The following is a 23,533-nucleotide window of genomic DNA, read 5'->3' as shown; positions in this document are numbered from 1 at the left end:
AGTAATGAGTCATCATATAGAGTAATGAGTCATCATATAGAGTAATGAGTCACCATATAGAGTAATGAATCATCATATAGAGTAATGAGTCACCATATAGAGTAATGAATCATCATATAGAGTAATGAGTCATCGTATAGAGTAATGAGTCGCCATATAGAGTAATGAGTCATCATATAGAGTAATGAGTCATCGTATAGAGTAATGAATCATCATATAGAGTAATGAGTCATCATATAGAGTAATGAGTCATCATATAGAGTAATGAGTCATCATATAGAGTAATGAGTCATCATATAGAGTAATGAGTCATCATATAGAATACATACAAGAAATCAATATAATGTCAGATGATAACAATACGACGGCGACTCTGTGAGATTAACGGGAGAGAATCCAATTAGGTACAGCCAAACTGCAGTAATGGGGCTAGTTAAATAGGCATCGGGCCAACTATGGTAAACATAGCAGATAGTCATGCACATGCTAACATACATCGCTGATGCAGATATATGTCCAAGTCAAGTGATGATGTCACTATCCTTAGTTATGAGAACGACTAGTTCCTGACGACGGAGTTTTGATAGGTTGGCTCTGCGAAGGAAAAAAGATGTAAGTCAGTGATATTGGTGATACAGAATCCGCCATTGTGTGTACAACTTAACTCCCTTTCGCATTGTACAAAGAGATCTTTTACTCTACCATGACTACATCAAATACTGGAATTTGAATGGACAAACAATACATCAATAAATGAATGAACTATCACTTTGGATTGAAAAATTCGTCTGATTTTATGGGACTGCTTTCACAGCACACGCACACAACTTTACTGTCGTACTACTTCAGCTTGGCACCAACATGACTGATGGAAATGTTCAAAATAAAACATTTATTAAAACTCGAAAAAAATACAATTATGTACAATTTTCCTTCACAATTATTAGGGAACCTCACTATCACATTACTTTATATTACAAGAATATTCAAACTCAATTGCCCAACCGTTAACAAGCAACTTTAAAAAACCCAATAAATATCCTTTGTGCAAGATTTACAGATAACCATCCTGGTAAAGCATATGTTTGCTTCCTTTTAGAGAGTATCAATTCGGTTTTACATTTATCTAATTTTCAAAACATATTAAGTTTAACTCTAAATGATTAGGTTGTCATAGCAATTTGACCATACGGTTTCTAATTCCGTTATTAAATATGGGCTATCAACTCGCTTGCGGTGAAACATATAGGCAACATACATATCAGTAACCATCGATGTTTCAACATGTGACAAACTACTATTATTTGTGTTAAAAACCCATTTATTAATCATATTAACATCCTTTATGCATGTATAATTAATGTATATATTGTAGTATCGTAAAGACTCACAGGTGCTTTGTGAAAGTTAAAGCATTTTATCTCAAACCACAATATGTGAATCTGGATTAAAACAGATGCCGAACGATGCATGCGAATCCCTAAACTAACTAACGCTTAGTCTCAGACTATATATATTGATAGTAAAAATATAACCCATTTAAATTGAAAAAGAGCCCAGTGAAATGGGAAGTTCAAAACCTGAGGAAATCTAGACTTGCTCCATATGGGGACGTTAAGGAGGGCTAGGTAGTAAAGAAAATAATGTGGTTCAGGGGAACTGAGACAGGGGACTTGCGGATCCCCAGTGGATCTGGTGGTCAGGCTCGGTGATGTAATTTATCTGACCGCCGTCATCTCATTCGAATATTTAGTGTGCGGCTGAAACAACAAATTTTATAACTGGCTTGTTCTCAGTTCTGATGCTATTAAAGTAATAGCTACAAGTCAAAGTGCCCAACTTACCGTCGTCGTATTTCTGTGCTTTGGTTGGTTTTACTTTCTTGTCTTTTGCTGGGGTAAAAAAAAAGGATAAATACAGATAAGGACATCATGTTGTTTTACAGCACGGATATACATGTACCACTGATAAACATGACTTATATAGAACTGTTCAACAGGACCATGTACCGCTGATAAACAGGACTTATATAGAACTGTTAAACTGGACCATGTACCGCTGATAAACAGGACTTATATAGAACTGTTAAACAGGACCATGTACCGCTGATAAACAGAACATATATAGAACTGTTAAACAGGACCATGTACCGCTGATCAACAGGACTTACATCAAACTGTTAAACAGGACCATGTACCGCTGATAAACAGGACTTATATAGAACTGTTAAACAGGACCATGTACCGCTGATAAACAGGACCTATATAGAACTGTTAAACAGGACCATGTACCGCTGATAAACAGGACTTATATAGAACTGTTAAACAGGACCATGTACCGCTGATAAACAGAACATATATAGAACTGTTAAACAGGACCATGTACCGCTGATGAACAGAACTTATATAGAACTTTTAAACAGGACCATGTACCGCTGCTAAACAGAACATATATAGAACTGTTAAGCAGGACCATGTATCGCTGATAAACAGAACATATATAGAACTGTTAAACAGGACCATGTACCGTTGATAAACAGAACATATATAGAACTGTTAAACAGGACCATGTACCGCTGATAAACAGGACTTATATAGAACTGTTAAACAGGACCATGTACCGCTGATAAACAGAACATATATAGAACTGTTAAACAGGACCATGTACCGCTGATAAACAGGACTTATATAGAACTGTTAAACAGGACCATGTACCGCTGATAAACAGAACATATATAGAACTGTTAAACAGGACCATGTACCGCTGATGAACATGACTTATATAGAACTGTTAAACAGGACCATGTACCGCTGATAAACAGAACATATATAGAACTGTTAAACAGGACCATGTACCGCTGATGAACATGACTTATATAGAACTGTTAAACAGGACCATGTACCGCTGATAAAAAGAACATATATAGAACTGTTAAAGAGGACCATGTACCGCTGATAAACAGAACATTTATAGAACTGTTAAACAGGACCATGTATCGCTGATAAACAGAACATATATAGAACTGTTAAACAGGACCATGTACCGCTGATAAACAGGACTTATATAGAACTGTTAAAAAGGACCATGTACTGCTGTTAAACAGGACTTATATAGAACTGTTAAACAGGACCATGTACCGCTGCTAAACAGGACTTATATAGAACTGTTAAACAGGACCATGTACCCCTGATAATTAGGACTTATATAGAACTGTTAAACAGGACCATGTACCGCTGATAAACAGGACATATATAGAACTGTTAAACAGGACCATGTACCGCTGCTAAACGGGACTTATATAGAACTGTTAAACAGGACCATGTACCGCTGATAAACAGGACTTATATAGAACTGTTAAACAGGACCATGTACCACGGATAATTAGGACTTATATAGAACTGTTAAACAGGACCATGTACCGCTGCTAAACAGGACCTATACAGAACTGTTAAACAAGACCATGTACCGCTGATAAACAGGACTTATATAGAACTGTTAAACAGGACCATGTACCGCTGATAAACAGGATCTATATAGAACTGTTAAACAGGACCATGTACCACTGATAAACAGGACTTATATAGAACTGTTAAACAATACCATGTACCGCTGATAAACATGACTTATATAGAACTGTTAAACAGGATCATGTACCGCTGATAAGCAGAAGATATATAGATCTGTTAAACAGGACCATGAACTGTTAAACAGGACCATGTACCGCTGATAAACAGGACATATATAGAACTGTCAAACAGGACCATGTACCGCTGATAAACATGACTTATATAGAACTGTTAAACAGGACCATGTACCACTGATAAACAGGACTTATATAGAACTGTTAAACAAGACCATGTACCGCTGATAAACATGACTTATATAGAACTGTTAAACAGGATCATGTTCCTCTGATAAGCAGAACATATATAGAACTGTTAAACAGGACCATGAACTGTTAAACAGGAGCATGTACCGCTGATAAACAGGACATATACAGAACTGTTAAACAGGACCATGTACCGCTGATAAACAGGACTTATATAGAACTGTTAAACAGGACCATGTACCGCTGCTAAACGGGACTTATATAGAACTGTTAAACAGGACCATGTACCGCTGATAAACAGGACTTATAAGCAACTGTTCAACAGGACCATGTACCACTGATAATTAGGACTTATATAGAACTGTTAAACAGGACCATGTACCGCTGATAAACAGGATCTATATAGAACTGTTAAACAAGACCCTGTACCGCTGATAAACAGGACTTACATAGAACTGTTAAACAGGACCATGTACCGCTGATAAACAGGACTTATATAGAACTGTTAAACAGGACCATGTACCGCTGCTAAACAGGACTTATATAGAACTGTTAAACAGGACCATGAACTGTTAAGCAGGACCATGTACCGCTGATAAACAGGACATATATAGAACTGTTAAACAGGACCATGTATCGCTGATAAACAGGACCTATATAGAACTGTTAAACAGGACCATGAACTGTTAAACAGGACCATGTACCGCTGATGAACAGGACTTATATAGAATTGTTAAACAGGACCATGTACCGCTGCTAAACAGAACATATATAGAACTGTTAAACAGGACCATGTATCGCTGATAAACAGAACATATATAGAACTGTTAAACAGGACCATGTACCGCTGATAAACAGAACAAATATAGAACTGTTAAACAGGACCATGTACCGCTGATAAACAGAACTTATATAGAACTGTTAAACAGGACTATGTACCGTTGCTAAACAGGACTTATATAGTGAGTGAGTGAGTTAAGATTTAAAGTCACATCGGCAATATTTCAGCCATATCGTGACTAATACTAGTTCTCAATTGGTAATACAGACATATAATATATAAAACCCTGTCAACGAAGGACAGTAAAAATACTAGATAATCACAGCTATCAATATAAAACTAGCGAACAAAGCTAAAACATTCCAATTAAAGAAGACAATACAATGTAAAAATGGGCTATAGATCGCCAACAACTGAAGGTAGATCACCATACTAGGGACCATGGGGACTTACAGTGCCTTTGCTACCTGCATGGACCCTAGTTGGATTTACACCATCCCTTCAGCCGCTGGCGATTGTGGGACATCTTTAGCCGAAAGTTAAAGGAACAAATATACTACGTTTAAAATCGGGTACGCAAAAATTTAACTTTGGAAGTTTTAGGACTTACGTACCCTCTCAGGAGGACATAATAATTTTACAATACTTCAACCCCTTTGAGGGTACAACCACTAACAATCTCAGTCACTAATTCAAACTACCAATAATAAAATATATATCTATTTACAAATCATAACAAATCTAATTCTTTTAAAAATGCAATAATTAAATGAGAACTGACATTATTAAAAGATCCTTCATAGTGTTTACTTTGATATAGTTATCCCTTGTGATGGAATATTCAATGCAGTCAAGCAGGACATGCTTGACTGTGATTCTTCATCACAAGGGATGCAAAAAGCTGGAGAGGATCTTCGCCTTTCAATAAATATTCATGAGTATATCTAGTGTGGCCAATGCGACATCGCCGCATAATGACCTCTTCAAATCTGGACTGACAACCCAAGTAGGTGTAACCAATGTAGGGTTTTATTGCATGTAATTTATTAATACCTACTTGGGTGTCCCACTTCTTCTGCATTAGATCGCGGATGTATGTTCTAATGCTGGCTTTATAATCAGAGTATGGGATAAGAAGTGGTGTCACAGAATTGTTGAGTGCTGCCTTAGCAGCAAGATCAGCCAATGTGTTCCCAGAAATGCCCACGTGGCTGGGTAACCAACAAAAGACGATGTCGCATTGGCCAGTAGCAAGCTCATTATATAATTCAATAATTTCTAATAAAAGTGGATGTTTTACAAGAGATATTTTTAATAGCCTGAAGGCAAGAAAGTGAGTCAGAAAGATGATATATTGTTGATATTTACGGTGATTTTTAATATATTTTTAAGGCTGTTAATATGGCGTTTTGCTTCTGCTGTAAAAATAGAGCTGTTATCTGGTAATCGAGAGGAGATTGTTCTGGATCCAATGACAGTGGCACAAGCCACCGCGCCACCATCCTTGGACCCATCTGTGAATAAGGATTTGTGAGTATTGTAATTATTTTTTAATTGATTATATTCTTGTTTATATTGTAAGTCATTAGTTACAGATTTCTTAAACTTTGTCAGAGTTAGGTCAACTTCAGGCCTCACCAGTTGCCAAGGCGGAGAAGAAAGAAGACGGGAAGGAGCTATATTTTCCAGCTCAATGCCGGCAGCAGAAATAAAGGACTTAATTCTGTGCCCAAGAGGCGGAACAAGAGAAGGTTTTTGTTGTATAAATCCTCATAAAGGGGATTAAAGACACAGTTAAATGCAGGATTAGACTCGCTAGAATATAGTTTAGTAATGTATTGTAAAGATAATTTTATACGGCCTTGTGTAAGAGAAGGCTCATCTGCTTCAACAGAGAGACTATCAATGGGAGAGGTTCTAAAGGACCCAAGACAAAGCCTTAGGCCTTGGTGGTGGACAGAATCAAGTAGTTTTAGGTTGCTTTTGCAGGCTCCACCATAAACAATGGAGCCATAATCAAGTTTCGAGCGGACCAATGATCGATATAGGTGGAGGAGGTAGCTTGATCCCTCCCACTTTGAGTTGAAACAACTTTCAACAAATCAATTGCCTTCAGGCATTTAGCTTTTAAAGGGATTTAATATGCGGCAAAAAAGTTAAATGGGAGTCAAAAATTAGACCCAAGAACTTGGCCTCCTTGACAACTTTGATCGGAGTGCCATTTAAAGATAGTTCTGGATCTTTATGCGGCTTATATTTTCTACAAAAGTGTAGACAATTAGTTTTGGACTTGGAAAATTTAAAACCGTTTTCAAGACACCATTTATTTATTTTATTTAAACACAACTGCAATTGCCGTTCAATAGTATGCATATTTTTACCACGACAAGAAATATTAAAATCATCCACAAAAAGTGATCCATCAATTGAATCATTTAAAACCTTTGATAAACTGTTAATCTTAATACTAAAGAGTGTGACAGATAAAATACTGCCTTGTGGAACACCCTGATCCTGAGAGTGTAATGATCAGACAGGGTAGAACCCACTCGGACTTGAAATTGTCTGTCATTTAAAGTTGCCTATAAATTGAGGCAAAACGGCCTCGTAATCAAAGTCATGTAAATCTTTTAAAATCCCATGTTTCCATGTCGTGTCGTATGCCTTTTCTAAATCGAAAAAGACAGACACAGCATGTTGTTTATTAATTATGGCATTCTTCACAAAAGATTCCAAACGCACTAAATGATCGATTGTACTTCTATTTTTACGGAAACCACATTGTATATCTGTTATGAGGTTATTGGTTTTAGAAGTACCAAACAAGTCGATTATTTATCATGCGTTCCATGGTCTTGCAAACGCAGCTAGTTAGTGAAATTGGTCTATAATTCGAGGGATCAGTATGATCACGTCCAGGTTTAAGGGATGGGCACAATGATGGCATCGCGCCACGAGGAAGGAAAATTTTCCAGATGTCCAAATATCATCCAAAATATGTAAAGTGTCTCTAAACATGAATCCGGTAGTGCTTTAATAGTTGATAATGTATACCATCAGCTCTCAAAGCAGTATCGTGAGCCTGGTCAAGAGCAATGTGAAGTTCATGTATCGAAAAGGTTTCGTTATAATCTTCCCATTATCTGAAGTAAATTAATAGAATTTCTTTCTTGCTGTTTTGATATTTTGCTTTGGAATGCAGGTACATAATTAGACAGATGAGAAGAATGTTTGGTAAGAAGTCTCACAAGTTTATTAGCAATATCTGAGTTATTAGTCAATAATTGATTCCCATCTTTCAGATGGTGAATGCTAGATTCAGAACCCTTACCTTTGATTTTCTGGATCATATTTCCATGCAGCACGACATTGGCGTACGTGAATTTATTTTTTACAAACATAATTTTGCCAAGACTGGCGTTTTGTTTTGTTTAAAAGTACACTTGCTTTAGCATTTAAAATTTTACGAACTTATTTAAATTGTGGACCATAGGATGGCTACTGAAATGCACTGTTCCAGCCTTTTCCGGGCCTTCCTAAGCTTGTTTGCAGTCAGCGGTAAACCATTGTTTACGTATGTGTGGATTGGAAGAGGACTTCGGAACACATTCATCAGCTATTTTAAGAAGTTCGTTAAGAGAGTGTAACAGGGTCAGGAACATCAAGAAAAGCACCAGGTGTTAGTTTAGTAGAACAACGAATTTCATACAAATCCCAGTTAAGCTTTAAGCAAGAGTTCCATCTCGTGATGATGGAGGAACATCAGAAGGTATCACGATTTTCCAATATGGTGGGAAAATGGTCACTTCACAGAAGTCATCGTGAACTGACCACTCAAGTCCCTCTCAGTAAATTAGAGTCAACAATGGATAAATCCAGACAAGAGTAAGTTCCTAGTTCCTGGATGTGGATATGTATGAGAACCATCATTAAATATGCATAAATCGTTGTTTAGAAAAATCCTCCAGTACTTTGCAGTTTGTGCATTGCTGTCATACCCCCAAAGTGGGTTATGACCATTTAAATCTCCATGATGATACAGGGGTTTCGGGAGTTGGTCATAAAGTGCCTGAATATCAGACTGTTGAGAGACAATACGACGGTGGAATGTTACAAAGAACATAACGTAGAACACAACATTTAATGTCATACGAACTGCAACAGCCTGGAGAGGTGTGTTGAGGAGGACAGGACTATGAATGACACCCCTGCTTCACCGAACAGACGATCCTCCAGTTGCTTTATCACCCGGGGGCGAAAAGTGGTGACATGAGTCCATACTGTCTGAAATCAATTTTATCAGTGGTTTTGAGGAATGTTTCTTGTAAACAAATAGCAGATGGTTTTAAATCTTGAATTAATGGCTGTAAGATCAGTAAAATTATTCGAAGACTCTACAATTCCATTGTATTAAATTTGGCATGCAGCTCATGGAATGCTTCAATTGGAAGAACATTGAGCGAGAAAGGTGGTCCTTTACGCTGTAATGTTAGTGATGGAGTGATCTCCATATCCAGAGAGTTCAAAAGACGTTATGAACCTCCAGAGGAACAGTCAGTGGTAAAGGCACCTCAACATGTTTGAGGCCCTTTGATTCTTTTTCTTGAGTTTTTGTTTTCCTTTTTTTTGAAAGTGGCGGATTTCTTTTACACAGGTTCAGGTTCAGGAAGGTTCAATTGTAGGCTCAGGCATAGTCCTTGCTGGTGTGTTTCCAGAAGACAGGATAGTTTGAGAAGCTGATGTGGACGAGAGAAAGAAGAAGAGACATAGCTCCAGCCTCAGCATCGTAAAGGAATATTCCCTGAGACATCAGTAGTCAGGTAACTGCTGTTTGGCATCCCTGATCAACCTTTGGAGGTGAAGAGAAGCAGCAGCAGAGTATGACGAGTGCAGAAGTGGAAGTGGAATCCTTCTCTGTAATTTCTTAGCTTCTATAAATGAAATGTCTTTAGTGTACTTGATTGCGAGGATTTTGTTTTGTTTCACATAACGGGCATGATTTTGAAAATGACATGTAGTCGCTTGCTGCAGTTTGCACATTTGATGATATCTGTACGAGTCTGTGCTGTCATGTTTCTTACTGCAGCAGGAGCAAACAGGAGTTACGACAAGATTTTTGCTCCATGACCAAACTGTTGACAGTTGGAAACACAGGTGGATTCGGTATATACGCATCCACTCCGATGTTTAATCTACCGGCTTTGATAGAAGAAGGGATTTTTGAAAGTGCAAATGTGAAAAGGTAGGTGTTTGTTTTTATAATTCTGTCACCATCTTTCCTAGTAAACCTTTTCACTGATGTTACACCTTGATTCTTCAACTCCGCTGCAATGTCCTCCCTCACTCATGTCTGAGAGACACTTCGCACAGTCATGTCTAAATGCCTCTACATGAATTTAAGGTTTTGTGCACTGAAGACAACAATCTCAGTATTGCAAATTGATGGGCCTTGAGCAGATTTAGAGACTGTTGTCTCCATGCACATTCCACTAGCAAGGAACCGGAGCGGGGCAACGGATGACATTCTTCACGTTTCCCACAAATGCACTTCAGTTGATTTTGATACAACAAAAGGGATTGATTTTGAGGGATTCACCATCAACACCTTCTACAACCAGAAAAGCAGGGGCCAGCAATCAGGACTGTGTACGAATTCATCATCCGAGAATTAGCAGTGTCACTATCGACATGCCTTCTCTTAGTTTTGGATCTAGAACCAGTTAATTGTAGGGTAGCCATGATGAAGGGAAAATATTCGACTTCCTGCTCCCCCACCCACCATGGAGAGTGTCAACAAGAACGGTGTCGTAGTGGAAGCCAACTACAAACACCAGGGTTACAGGGATGCTATACTCCAGCAAAATAAACACAGGTAGCTATTCTTGCCAAACAGGGTATAAGTCAGGCTGGGTCCGGCCCTAGACAGATCCCTGAAAGACAAACAGAACCCGGAGGTCAAAATTGCCAGATTGGCCCATGAGCCACCGCCTTCTGGCATGGGACTCTAGAGCAATTTCATAGATACAAATCTATATATATATATACATGCAAGTTGAATGTAAACAGCCAAGACCAAATATTATGTTGAATATGTGCAAAAGTAATCTCTACGCACAGGGCACTGCGTGACCAGCCGATTGATAGAATCGGGCCGATTCTACCACCCGTCTAGGTGAAGTAAGGGTCGAAGTGGTGTATTGGGCAAAGGAACACTGTTCCTGGAACCAGTGCCCTCAACCACCAGAATCCCGTCCTCCACCGACACAGGGGCGCAACCCAAGGCAAACGGGTTGGTGGACCAAAATATCCCCCCCGGGTCCACATCGAGGGTCGAAGAGCTCTTAGCGTTACCCAGCACCCACCACGAGGAGGTGGCTCTTCACGGGTGCCAGGACTTATATAGAACTGTTAAACAGGACCATGTACCACTGATAATTAGGACTTATATAGAACTGTTAAACAGGACCATGTACCGCTGAAAAACAGGACCTATATAGAACTGTTAAACAAGACCATGTACCGCTGATAAACAGGACTTATATAGAACTGTTAAACAGGACCATGTACCGCTGATAAACAGGACTTAAATAGAACTGTTAAACAGGACCATGTACCGCTGATAAACAGAACTTATATAGAACTGTTAAACAGGACTATGTACCGTTGCTAAACAGGACTTATATAGAACTGTTAAACAGGACCATGTACCACTGATAATTAGGACTTATATAGAACTGTTAAACAGGACCATGTACCGCTGATAAACAGGACTTATATAGAACTGTTAAACAGGACCATGTACCACTGATAATTAGGACTTATATAGAACTGTTAAACACGACCATGTATCGCTGATAAACAAGACCTATATAGAACTGTTAAACAAGACCATGTACCGCTGATAAACAGGACTTATATAGAACTGTTAAACAGGACCATGTACCGCTGATAAACAGGACTTATATAGAACTTTTAAACAGGACCATGTACCGCTGATAAACAGAACATATATAGAACTGTTAAACAGGACCATGTACCGCTGATAAACAGGACATATATAGAACTGTTAAACAGGACCATGTACCGCTGATAAACAGGACTTATAGAGAACTGTTAAACAGGACCATGTACCACTGCTAAACAGGACTTATATAGAACTGTTAAACAGAAGCATGTACCGCTGCTAAACAGGACTTATATAGAACTGTTAAACAGGACCATGTACCGCTGCTAAACAGGACTTATATAGAACTGTTAAACTGGACCATGTACCGCTGCTAAACAGGACTTATATAGAACTGTTAAACAGGACCATGTACCGCTGCTAAACAGGACTTATATAGAACTGTTAAACAGGACCATGTACCGCTGATAAACAGAACATATATAGAACTGTTAAACAGGACCATGTACCGCTGCTAAACAGGACTTATATAGAACTGTTAAACAGGACCATGTACCGCTGATAAACAGAACATATATAGAACTGTTAAACAGGACCATGAACTGTTAAACAGGACCATGTACCGCTGATAAACAGGATTTATATAGAACTGTTAAACAGGACCATGTACCGCTGATAAACAGGACATATATAGAACTGTTAAGCAGGACCATGTACCGCTGATAAACAGGACGTATATAGAACTGTTAAGCAGGACCATGTACCGCTGATAAACAGGACACTATGTAACACTAACTTACAAAACAATAGTTGTTGAAAAATGATTTTCCACAAAGAATATTTTTTAGAGTTTTTATATATAAAGTTAGGTTTGGAAGCATATTTTTAATACTTCATATGTGAATATGTCTCTACGCAGCAATGATGATGTGATTTAGTATTCCATTTTCATGTGGAGTACCAAACCAAATCAAGTTTTTAGATAATATCAATGGATGAGGATAAACATTGTTGAGCCAAATTTGTAGGTTTGTCCAAAAGGTTTGTGTCTAACTGTTATCAACTTTTTTCATTTTGACCAATTCTTTTTTTGTATAAATAATACGTTGTAGAAATCTATGTTGAAAGTCAATAAGCTTTGTATCTTGTAATCCCTTTCTTTATACTGTAAATCCATTTTTCCAATCAAAATCACTTTCAGGAAATAAAAGCTGCCATTTATTACAAATGTTTAGATGTTTATCAGTGCAAATAAGTTTATCATTAAAAATCCGGAACGGGAATTGGTACCACTGGTATAAGGCATGTAACCACTGATTACCAGGGATACGTATCACTCACTCACATAGCTATGTACCACTGATAGAATAGACTATGTACCGCCGATAAATATGATCATGTACCACCCACTGACAAATAGGACCATGTACCGCTAATAAATAGGACTATGTACCACTTACTTACAAACAGGAATATGAACCACTGATAAACATGGCTATGTATCACTCATAACAGTATCATGTACCACTGATAAGCAGGACCATGTGCTAAGGAGGATAAGGCACCACTAACAAACAGGACATTAAACCATAATGAACATGAACGAGTCTAGAACAGCTTCTACTGAGAAGGTTATTGACAAAGAGTGTGCGCACATAGACAGTGATTCAAGTCAGTTCAATAACAGCTGAGTGTGAGAAGTGAATTCCAAACCATCGTGTATTGCTACATCTGTGAACATCATTTGTGAAACACACAATCCCTGACAGGGTGTCGAGATGCAGAGGATGTCGAGATGCGGAGGATGACATCATGGACATATCTGGAACTCGACGGTCTATAGCCTTGCTGCACAGGCAGTTTTAATGTTGTACATTATTGAACTCTATATTACTATGAACCAGGAACCATCATTATAGTAAATTAGAACTCACAACACGCGGACTGAGGCAGCTGTGCGTGTTGCGTTTCTTTAGACCTCTGGGCCACAAGTTCTCTTCACTGATATCATGAAAACCGGGGTGAGTGAGGATGTTAGTTTCGTTTTATGTCGCTTCTAGCAATATTCCAGCAATATGATATTGGGGGATACCAGAAATAGACTTCACATATTGTAACCCATGTGGAAATCGAATCCAGGCATATGCGAATGCTTTAATCACTAGGCTACCCCGCCGCCCCCAACCACATCAGATGGTAAAGCATAGCTGTGTTGAGTAAATATGCACCATACATAGTCAATGTGCATTTTGTACGACTCCGCAAAGCTATTCGGTGTCTTTATCAACGTCTTAGTACCTCTTTGTTTTCGTATGTTCTCGTTCATTTCAAGCTGGATGTCACCGTAGGATTGGCCCGAAGCAGTCCCTGTGAACATACAAATTTCAGCATACACTGTGATTCAAATTAAAATGCTTGCCCAATACATGAGTTTTTGTGTATCATCTTCTAGACACTAGTTTGGCTGACGCTGTAGGGGTCTCCAATTTCAGGCAAAACCAGTTTTAGCCTATATCAAAGTGTGATTGAGCATTTCGGGTGATAGAGGCAAAGACGGTCATTCGAGGTGTGACCCAACAGTCTCTTGTTGTTGTTTTGTTGTTGCTGCTGCTGTTGTTTAACGTACTCATCAATATTCCAGCTAAATGGTTGTAATCAAGTCCTGGCCAGACAAGCCAGGGATCAAAGGCACCAGCGTGAATCTAAGCAATTGGGATGCGATGACATGTGACAATCAAGACAGACTGCATGACCACCCGACCCCGTGAGTCGCCTCTATCGACAAGCATGGATCTTCACAGATTTACCCTACAGTGAAGACAGTTAATGTATTATAATACATGTGGATATGAGCTGCGTGCCATCTAGCGTGTCGTCGTGGCACAGAAGAAAACATATTCCTGGAAGGTGTCGGAGTTGATTGTTTTTCTCTATCGAGAGCCCCAGCAAAACATCGGACACCATGGTGTTCAGCTGATGGTCGCCCGAAGCTTATTTTTTGTGTGATAAACCTATGATACCTTTGTGTGTAGACACGCGAACTCAAACTAACTTAAAGTAGCTATGATAATTGCAGAATCTTTATCGTCACGAGGGCCTATTTCCATCATTCTGCTTGTGTTGGAATTCTGACTAACTGATATAGGCCTCCTATTACCACTTAAATATGATTAATCCTCAGAAAAGCCCCGTGAAAGGAGGACCCCGATTAACTTTAATATCTGATTCGTGTGTTTGAAACCAGCAACAGTTTACCAGTCTCTTGGCGTGTGTTTGCTTCATCTTCAAATCCAAGGTTGCCATAGATGTAAATGGGATCGTCATCTGGAACATTGTGTTATTTCAGAATAAATTATATAGAATTGTAGGACAGTCTGCTTGATTTGGCAGAAAAGCTCATGTATACTTTGTCAACGCCACAAGGACAGATAGAAGGAACACAAATTGGTATCTGAAAAGCAGGTTTTAATCGTAAAATTCCTTTAACTTCGTTAAGTCGTAGTTCGTTATTGTGAAAGGATTTAAGCTTCAGAACAGAGGTTTTAATTTGTTATGACAAGGAATAGTAATTGAGGTAGTTAAACATTGCTGTACGTAATGTGACGCGCAAGTCCTGTCATAATGAACGAGTTTTACTTCTAAACATTCCATATCCCTGTTTCCCTATTGGGTCGTTTATCTTGTTGCTTGGGTTATGACTTCATTTCAAGGCTACTGTGTAGAATTCATAGGCACTGCAAGCTTCAAGTTTAGATGGTCCAGCTACTGTTACTTGAGTTCTGCATTCCATGTTAAAATAATCAGGTGTTGTTTTGTATTTGATTGTTGTTTAACCCCGCACTCAGCAATATTCCAGCTCTATGGTAGTAGCGGTCTGTAAATAATAGTCTGGACCAGACATTCCAGTGATCAATAGCATGAGCATTGATCTACGCAATTTGATACGATGACATGTGTCAAGCAAGTCAGAGTGAGTGAGTGAGTTAATATTTATCGTCACATCGGCAATACCAAGCCAGAGAGCCTGACAATCCGATCCCGTTAGTCGCCTCTTAGGACAAGCATGGGCTGTTGAGAACCAATTCTAGCCCGGATCTTCACGGGTATTAGAATTCATAGGCAACATCCAAGACATGTTACCCCATCCATTTGCTATTTGGGGTCTGCATTCCACGTTTAACACAATCAGCAATGTCATATAAGTATTTCATGCTTTTAACGTTTTGTGCCTGTCTTTAAATAGCTGATCGATTGCAGACGCCGGCGTAAGATGTCTGCATATTTACAAAACCTTGTTCATTACCTCTCACTGGGGTCATTCCAAGTGCGCAGTACGTATTATCAGCACCTGGAACATGTTACAAGTCATTTGCCAAAGGCCAAAATACCAGACAAATTAATTTCCAAAACTGACACATTGCTCTGTCTAAAGTCTTCACTTTATTTGGCTTAACAGAACGATCATCTTCCGAAACCTGCCAATACCGACACCTGTATAATCCGGCACACAGCCAAAACCGGCATACAATTTTGGTCCCGCCATTTTACAACGATAGTATGACCATTAAAACATTGTCTAATCCGGCATCTGCCTATTCCGTATTCCGGCACGGCTTTCCGGTCCCAACAAGCAATTTTAACTGTAATCAACACTGTCTAAACCGGCATGGGTATGAGCAGTCCAACGAAGGTCTCATGATCCAATACACTAATTAATCCTCTTATAATCCACGTTAGATAATCAGGAAGTAGTGACTGCGTGGTGAATCAAACGCTCTAAGCCGGCATGGGTATGAGCAGTCCAATCAAGGTCCATTAATCCAATACACTCATCTCGGCACGCTAGATAATCAGGAAGAAGAGATTGGCGAGTGTAAATGGCAGCCATGTTCGAACATGATCGTCACTGTCTAATCCGGTATCCTGTCTAAACCGGCACCCCCACGGGACCGAAATGAAATGCCGGTTTAGACAAGATACCGGATTAGACAGTAACGATCATGTTCGAACATGGCTGCCATTTACACTCGCCAATCTCTCTATTCACTGTCTAAACTGGCATTTTCATTTCGGTCCCGTGGGGTGCCGGTTTAGACAGGTTTCACTGTATATATGGACTGTATAAAATGGTGCTATACCCCCACTTGGCAGTTCCACGGTCTCGTACATCTGTTGGCTCCCTCCAACATCTGCCCTGGTGGTCTGTGCAGTTCTAGTACACATGCAAAATCAAATGGGAATATTTTACAATCTGTGCTCTAGATAAACACATTCTTGTTTATCAGACATTGGGATATATTAATTCAAATATATGGTTCGTTACTCTGCATTGCCCTTTTGTGAGTTTTGAGGGGGAGCACGTTACATGGGTTGACAATTCCTTTATTGGAATGGATGCGAGATGTAGGTATTAATACCGTTATTAAACATCTACACCGAAACCTTGTGTCCATAGCAATCAAAAAGAGGTCAATCCATACAAGGTGATACTCTACATCCTTCCAACTGCCACTTTAGAAGTTCACAAAGTTTTATAACTGACAAGTAAGCTTTTGTGATTTATATCAAATACAGTTTTAGATACACCTACCTCTGAGGATTCTCAATAGCTGGAATAAAAACGCAGTTGTCAATGTCATATTCAGAGCAATACTATTCAATACTATTTTACAATAGAATTTACTGTCATTTGAGAGGTTATCGGATGTTATGCATAGTATAGTAAATATTAATGTAAAGTAATCATATAAGGCAATGTAAGTTAGTCATATGTGTGGCCAGCTATGTGCATATTTCATAACTGACAGTATCAAGTTATACCACAAATACACTTACGTTTTGCAGTCTTCATTCTCCTCCTCTGGTAGATAATGATGATGATGAGGATGATGATGATGAGGATGAGGATGACCAGGCCAGATCCTGTTGCTATGAGGAACACTGGATACTCATTGTCCTCGATCAAAGAGTAAGCTTGCACTGTGGCAGAACAGAAAGAACAGATTATCAAAATGAAGAAACGAATGCACTCTATTTGAAGATGTATGAGAAGATTTGCCTCAGATGTTTTACAAGGGTTGACGTGTTCTACACAGTGTACACACAGTCTTCACCGACCACGACAACCACAGTGCCATTGATTGGTTCCAGATGTACCTCTGGCGGGTCAAGGGACATTCATGATTTTTGACACATGCTTATATTGTACATTCTAAGAAGCTTCGGTGAACTATCAAAGACGCACAGTACATTATCAGACGATGATGTACACTCTTTGCATTACGTCATAATGTATTGGCGTTACAGCGCCATTCTAGTCTGCCCCCTCGTAATCGAACACTTTGGCATTACGTCACAATGTAACAGACGTCACGATGCATGTCAGTGGTCATCGCCTCGTAGAGCATCCTTCAGTAAACTACTCCGTTGCATCCCGTTTCTTGGTTTGCAGTTGCTTCACCCGGCGAACATCACTGGTGGAAACATTACGTTTATGTTTTACGACGGATAAAATGTCTCAGTTCGACTCACAATTTACCTGCGACACGACAACGTGTGTTTACATTCCCACAATGCATCCGTGGAATGTCACATGACTTGTAATCTTCATATGGATGTACTGATCTATACTTACGTTGGTAGTAGAAATGTGATGTTCATATTGGCCCATATGATATACGTTAATCACAGATATAATTAAAATAATTTAGAGAAGACATTTAACCCGAACGTAAAACAGTCATCAAACTGTTCATCATTTTTTTTTTCTGGTAACGTTCGTGTTAACGTAGGGGGCAGACAAATCAATAGAACAGCGCGTCAGTTAGCCATGAACGAGGAGTCTTGAATTAGGTCACCGACACGGTCGTTTGTTTTCCGCCTTAGATTAATTGTAATTAGTCTAAGAAAGTATTTAATTTGGCATCCTAGAAAAAAAATACAGTTCGCTCTACCACCATGTATAGTGTAATAAAGCACACTTTCGCCCTGAACTAATAAAGCGTTAAAGTTTAACTATAATAGTTTAGGGCGAAAGTGTGCTTTATTGCACTATGCACGGTGGTGGAGGGAATTGTATTTCTTACGAATATATTCTTTGCGAATATATATTTCATACTTCTTCTAAGGAACTGTACTCTGTTTTACCATAGGTGATAAGTTTGCCCAACCACCATGTAAAACATTAACCACAAAATCCGTTTTTGCCAACGTCTAGGCAGAACACACAACAACGATAATGGGGCTACTCACAGACTTCGATGCCTGTTTGTACAGTTGATGTCCCTTGTTTATTGGTAGCAGAGCACGATATGTTCCCCGAATCGGAAGATGACACGTTTTTCAGAAACGTCTGTCCGTAACTGATATTGCCGCTGTGATGCCACATGTAGGAGGTGACGGTAGGGTTTGCATCGTCAACGACACATTCAACTTCAACGACATGCCCAGCCATGACACTGATGACATCTTGCCTTGTTGACAGGTGGATCTCCGGTGGATCTTATGTCATACACAAGATATGAAAAATAACCACAACCACAACATTCACAATGCACAATATCATGAAACATTTATACCCTGTGAAAACAATCCGTCTGATGATTCATAATTATAAATAATGGCGGGAAAACCACATCCATAGGAAATTTCTTCCAAATGAAGAGTCGACTGTACAACTGTATAATTTCATATATACTCATGGGAACGAAAATGGGAACATATGAAAGTACAAGTGTTCGTTTATTTATTTCCAGAATTCCACCCACAGTGCAATGCATGCCTTGTGAAGAAACATGGAAAAGAATCAAGGAACACTTGCACTTTCATGTGTTCTTTTATTTTTTTCCATGAGAATATTATGGAAAAAAAATGTTAAAGCTTTACTACGCCTTGAATATGGTAACCTTGATTGAACAACTTCTAAGCAAGAGTCGTATGACGCTGTATAAAAAGAGCATGCTCGACTGTACCTCATCCAATTGGTCTTACAGCCTTATGGAGAGTCTTATTGAGATTACCTTGGAGACCAAACTGGCCATTAGTGCCAAATCAATTATATTTTAATTTGCAAATCTTCTACATTTCATGGTCACTGGTAAGGTTAAAAGAGTAAGTTGTTCTACCCCGCCGTGAAATTGCTGGAGTATTTGCTAAAAGCGGCGTAAAACCATACTCACTCACATATATACGGACTTTCATGTCACCATCCGACCATGTCTGACGTACACATCTTTCTCATGTTGTAATCCTCTTTTGATCTTAAACGAGTTTCCCCATCCCATCATTTATTGTCCTCGCACAATTCAAGACATGAACCCGTGACAGATGTAACGAAAAAGGGCTAACATGACGTTACCTTCAATAATTTAACACTGCTGCGACGTCAGGACGTTGAGGACAGCCGTGTAATGCATGTCCAATAAAGCGATGCGATAATCCTGAATGAATCCCAGTCAATCAAAGCACAACCAATTCCCTAAAATCAATCAAGTAAGCAATCATAATGTAAACAGTTGCCCTTACATATCACATTAACAGTTGCATCTGCCCGTCCAGGCGTCATCATGTGCCCATTGTAAGCAGTACAGGTCAGTTGCCCTTGGTCAGACTTGGTTACGTCACGCTTTAGGAAGGTCGACCCAGCACTTGTTCGTCCGTTGTGTGACCACTTGAATGTGTGGACACTGGGGTTGGCATCATCCGCGACACACTGCACACGGAGGTCTTCACCAACAGCAACATCAATGGTGTCACTTCTCGGTTCCAGATGTACCTCTGGAGGGTCTGGAGACATTATAATATTTTTATTAGCCATAAATGTAATTGGCAGTGCTGCAATATCACATCAAACGGACGTGACCAGACATTTTACCAGGATGTAGATTAAACGAAATAGAAACATATTCATCATGACAAATTTAAATATAGTACACTACATATATTAATTTCTTTTGATCATGATATATCTTGACTTTAATGCCTCTATTCCATAGAACACTTACACCACACGTTGATTCGAGTGAAGGCCCTCGCACTCTGGACACTGCATGTCAATGTGCCCGAGTCAGACTTGGATGTTATTGTTTTACTGAATGTTTGTCCAATGTAGGAACGTCCACTGTGTGTCCACCTGAACGAAGTGACCGGAGTGTTGGAGACATCAATCACACATACAACACTGAGTACTTGCCCAAGAAGGGCGTTGGTGACACTTCCTTGTGGCTCCAGGTGTATTCTCAACGTTGCTGAAAGATGTGACCAAATAAACAATCTGGAAATTGCCTCATTAAAAATAGAATCTGAAATTTAGATACAGGTTCTAGACATATTTCTGTATACAGGAAATCATACGTACCCCACGAATAAATATGTACCCTCCGACCCCAAACAACCCTATCCTACCCCATCATTACTAAATCAAATTCCTCAACCACATACCATCATATATCACAACACTGCAAATGTGTCAAAACCACGTCCCGGACATGCACGGACAATATCACTACTGCCAGATACCAACCTCCAGACATACCACACTACATTCTCTACTGTCAGATACCAACCTCCAGACATGCCACACTACATTCTCTACTGTCAGATACCAACCTCCAGACATACCACACTACATTCTCTACTGTCAGATACCAACCTCCAGACATACCACACTACATTATCTACTGTCAGATACCAACCTCCAGACATACCACACTACATTCTCTACTGTCAGATACCAACCTCCAGACATACCACACTACATTCTCTACTGTCTGATCCAACCTCCAGACATACCACACTACATTCTCTACTGTCAGATACCAACCTCCAGACATACCACACTACATTCTCTACTGTCTGATACCAACCTCCAGACATACCACACTACATTCTCTACTGTCAGATACCAACCTCCAGACATACCACACTACATTCTCTACTGTCAGATACCAACCTCCAGACATACCACACTACATTCTCTACTGTCAGATACCAGCCTCCAGACATACCACACTACATTCTCTACTGTCAGATACCAACCTCCAGACATACCACACTACATTCTCTACTGTCAGATACCAACCTCCAGACATACCACACTACATTCTCTACTGTCAGATACCAACCTCCAGACATACCACACTACATTCTCTACTGTCAGATACCAACCTCCAGACATACCACGCTACATTCTCTACTGTCAGATACCAACCTCCAGACATACCACACTACATTCTCTACTGTCAGATACCAACCTCCAGACATACCACACTACATTCTCTACTGTCTGATACCAACCCCCAGGCATACCACACTACATTCTCTACTGCAAAGCCTCAGTATGTCTTAGATTAATATATGGTAAAAACAACATGCTGCTAACTGATAGTAGTGCACATCACGGATGTCTGCAACATGGTAAAAGGATGCCTCATTTTTACAGAAAGGATATAAAAGTTAAAGAGCATAGCTTACATCTGATCCGAACAGTTGCATCTGCCCGTCCAGGCGTCATCATGTGTCCATTGTCAGCAGTACAGGTCAGTTGTCCTTGATCAGACTTGGTTACGTCACGTTTGAGGAAGGTCGACCCAGTACTCGTTCGTCCGTTGTGTGACCACTTGAATGTCTGGACACTAGGGTTGGCATCATCCACGAAACACTGCACCCGGAGGTCTTCACCAACAGCAACATTGATGGTGTCATTGCTCGGTTCCAGATGTACTTCCGGAGGGTCTGGAGATATATGTGATCTTTGGTGAAACGGTGACTTTGTACATTATGCATGCTGCGATATCACATCAAACAGAGTTGTATTTTGAACAAGGAAGGAAGATAATTTTATGGATGTCTCTATTATGAGGAACACAACGTTTTGGAATATATACGTACTCCTTCATCAGGTGAATCATTCATCACTCAAATCATGGAGGAATATACTCCTAAACGTTGTGTTCCTCATAATAGAGAAGTTGACATCCATAAACTTCAATTCCTTATGTGTATGGCTTCTAATTGTCATTCAAAAACCTGATATATTTAACACAGTAGAATAATGTTGAGCGAAAAAACACATTCGGCTTTGTTTCACAGACGGAAAATTCGAAATGATAATCTTCAGTGTCACCAAAATATTCCCACATTATTCCATTTTAAAATAAATAAAGTATTTTCCTGGGTGTACGTTGGCAAATATAATTTTTTTTTTGTGGTTCTTATTTACTAAATATGAAATAAAATGTAAATCTAGATTTACAACATTAAATGTAGTAAGATTAAGCATATGACATTTCTAGCCTATCTTTGTAGCACAGGTAGCCGCACTTGTGAACCTTCAAGACCTCCCAGACACCTATGATCGTGGTTTGACGTCAATATTCATCATAACTCTGATGATTGATTTGTCTGCATCCTTTCCAGGCTCGTTAAACAACATATCTGCGGACTTTGATCTCACATAGAGCACACAAGCTGTTGAAAGTAATCTCAAACCAAACTGAAAACGACTTCAGTGTATGCCTGGAAGTAACACCATTTACTTGTCTCCACTGATCTAGTCTTTCTTATACATTGCATCTTTTTATGATCATGATATGTCTTGATTTTAATGACTTTATTCCATGGAATACTTACACCACACGTTGATTCGAGTGGAGAACCTCACATTCTGGACACTGCATGTCAACGTGCCCGAGTCAGATTTGGATGTTATTGTTTTATTGAAGGTTTGTCCGCTATAGGAACGTCCACTGTGTGTCCACCTGAACGACGTGACGGGAGAGTTGGAGTAATCGACCACACACTTGACACTGAACTGACAAACCTACTCTCCATTCACACCACCCCACATCACTACACTGTCAAACCTACTCTCCATCCACACACCACCCCCACATCACTACACTGTCAAACCTACCTCCATTCACACCACCCCACATCACTACACTGTCAAACCTACCTCCATTCACACCACCCCACATCACTACATTGTCAAACCTACCTCCATTCACACCACCCCACATCA

The 23,533-nt window shown here is 39.5% G+C and overlaps 1 protein-coding gene across 1 annotated transcript; it reads right to left on the bottom strand.

The window, feature by feature from the left end:
• Nucleotides 1-219: 219 nt before the first annotated feature.
• Nucleotides 220-23,316, bottom strand: LOC124269365 (B-cell receptor CD22-like). The gene is made up of 13 exons (XM_046704382.1): nucleotides 23,143-23,316; nucleotides 21,985-22,245; nucleotides 20,517-20,759; nucleotides 20,038-20,298; nucleotides 18,766-19,014; nucleotides 17,350-17,493; nucleotides 17,105-17,123; nucleotides 16,653-16,726; nucleotides 15,818-15,862; nucleotides 14,770-14,838; nucleotides 13,813-13,881; nucleotides 1,845-1,892; nucleotides 220-594 (listed from the first exon to the last, which is right to left on the bottom strand). The coding sequence occupies exons 2-13, from the start codon at nucleotides 22,025-22,027 to the stop codon at nucleotides 560-562; spliced, it is 1,299 nt and encodes a 432-aa protein (XP_046560338.1). The 5' UTR covers nucleotides 22,028-22,245; nucleotides 23,143-23,316; the 3' UTR covers nucleotides 220-559.
• Between the last annotated feature and the right edge of the window lie 217 nt (nucleotides 23,317-23,533).

This window comes from Haliotis rubra, unplaced genomic scaffold (genome assembly GCF_003918875.1).
Source record: "Haliotis rubra isolate DU_JTF1 unplaced genomic scaffold, ASM391887v1 Scf1441, whole genome shotgun sequence".
Taxonomy (NCBI): domain Eukaryota; kingdom Metazoa; phylum Mollusca; class Gastropoda; order Lepetellida; family Haliotidae; genus Haliotis; species Haliotis rubra.
The sequence above is the reverse complement of the archived record's forward strand: the minus strand, read 5'-3'. Positions and strand labels throughout refer to the sequence as shown.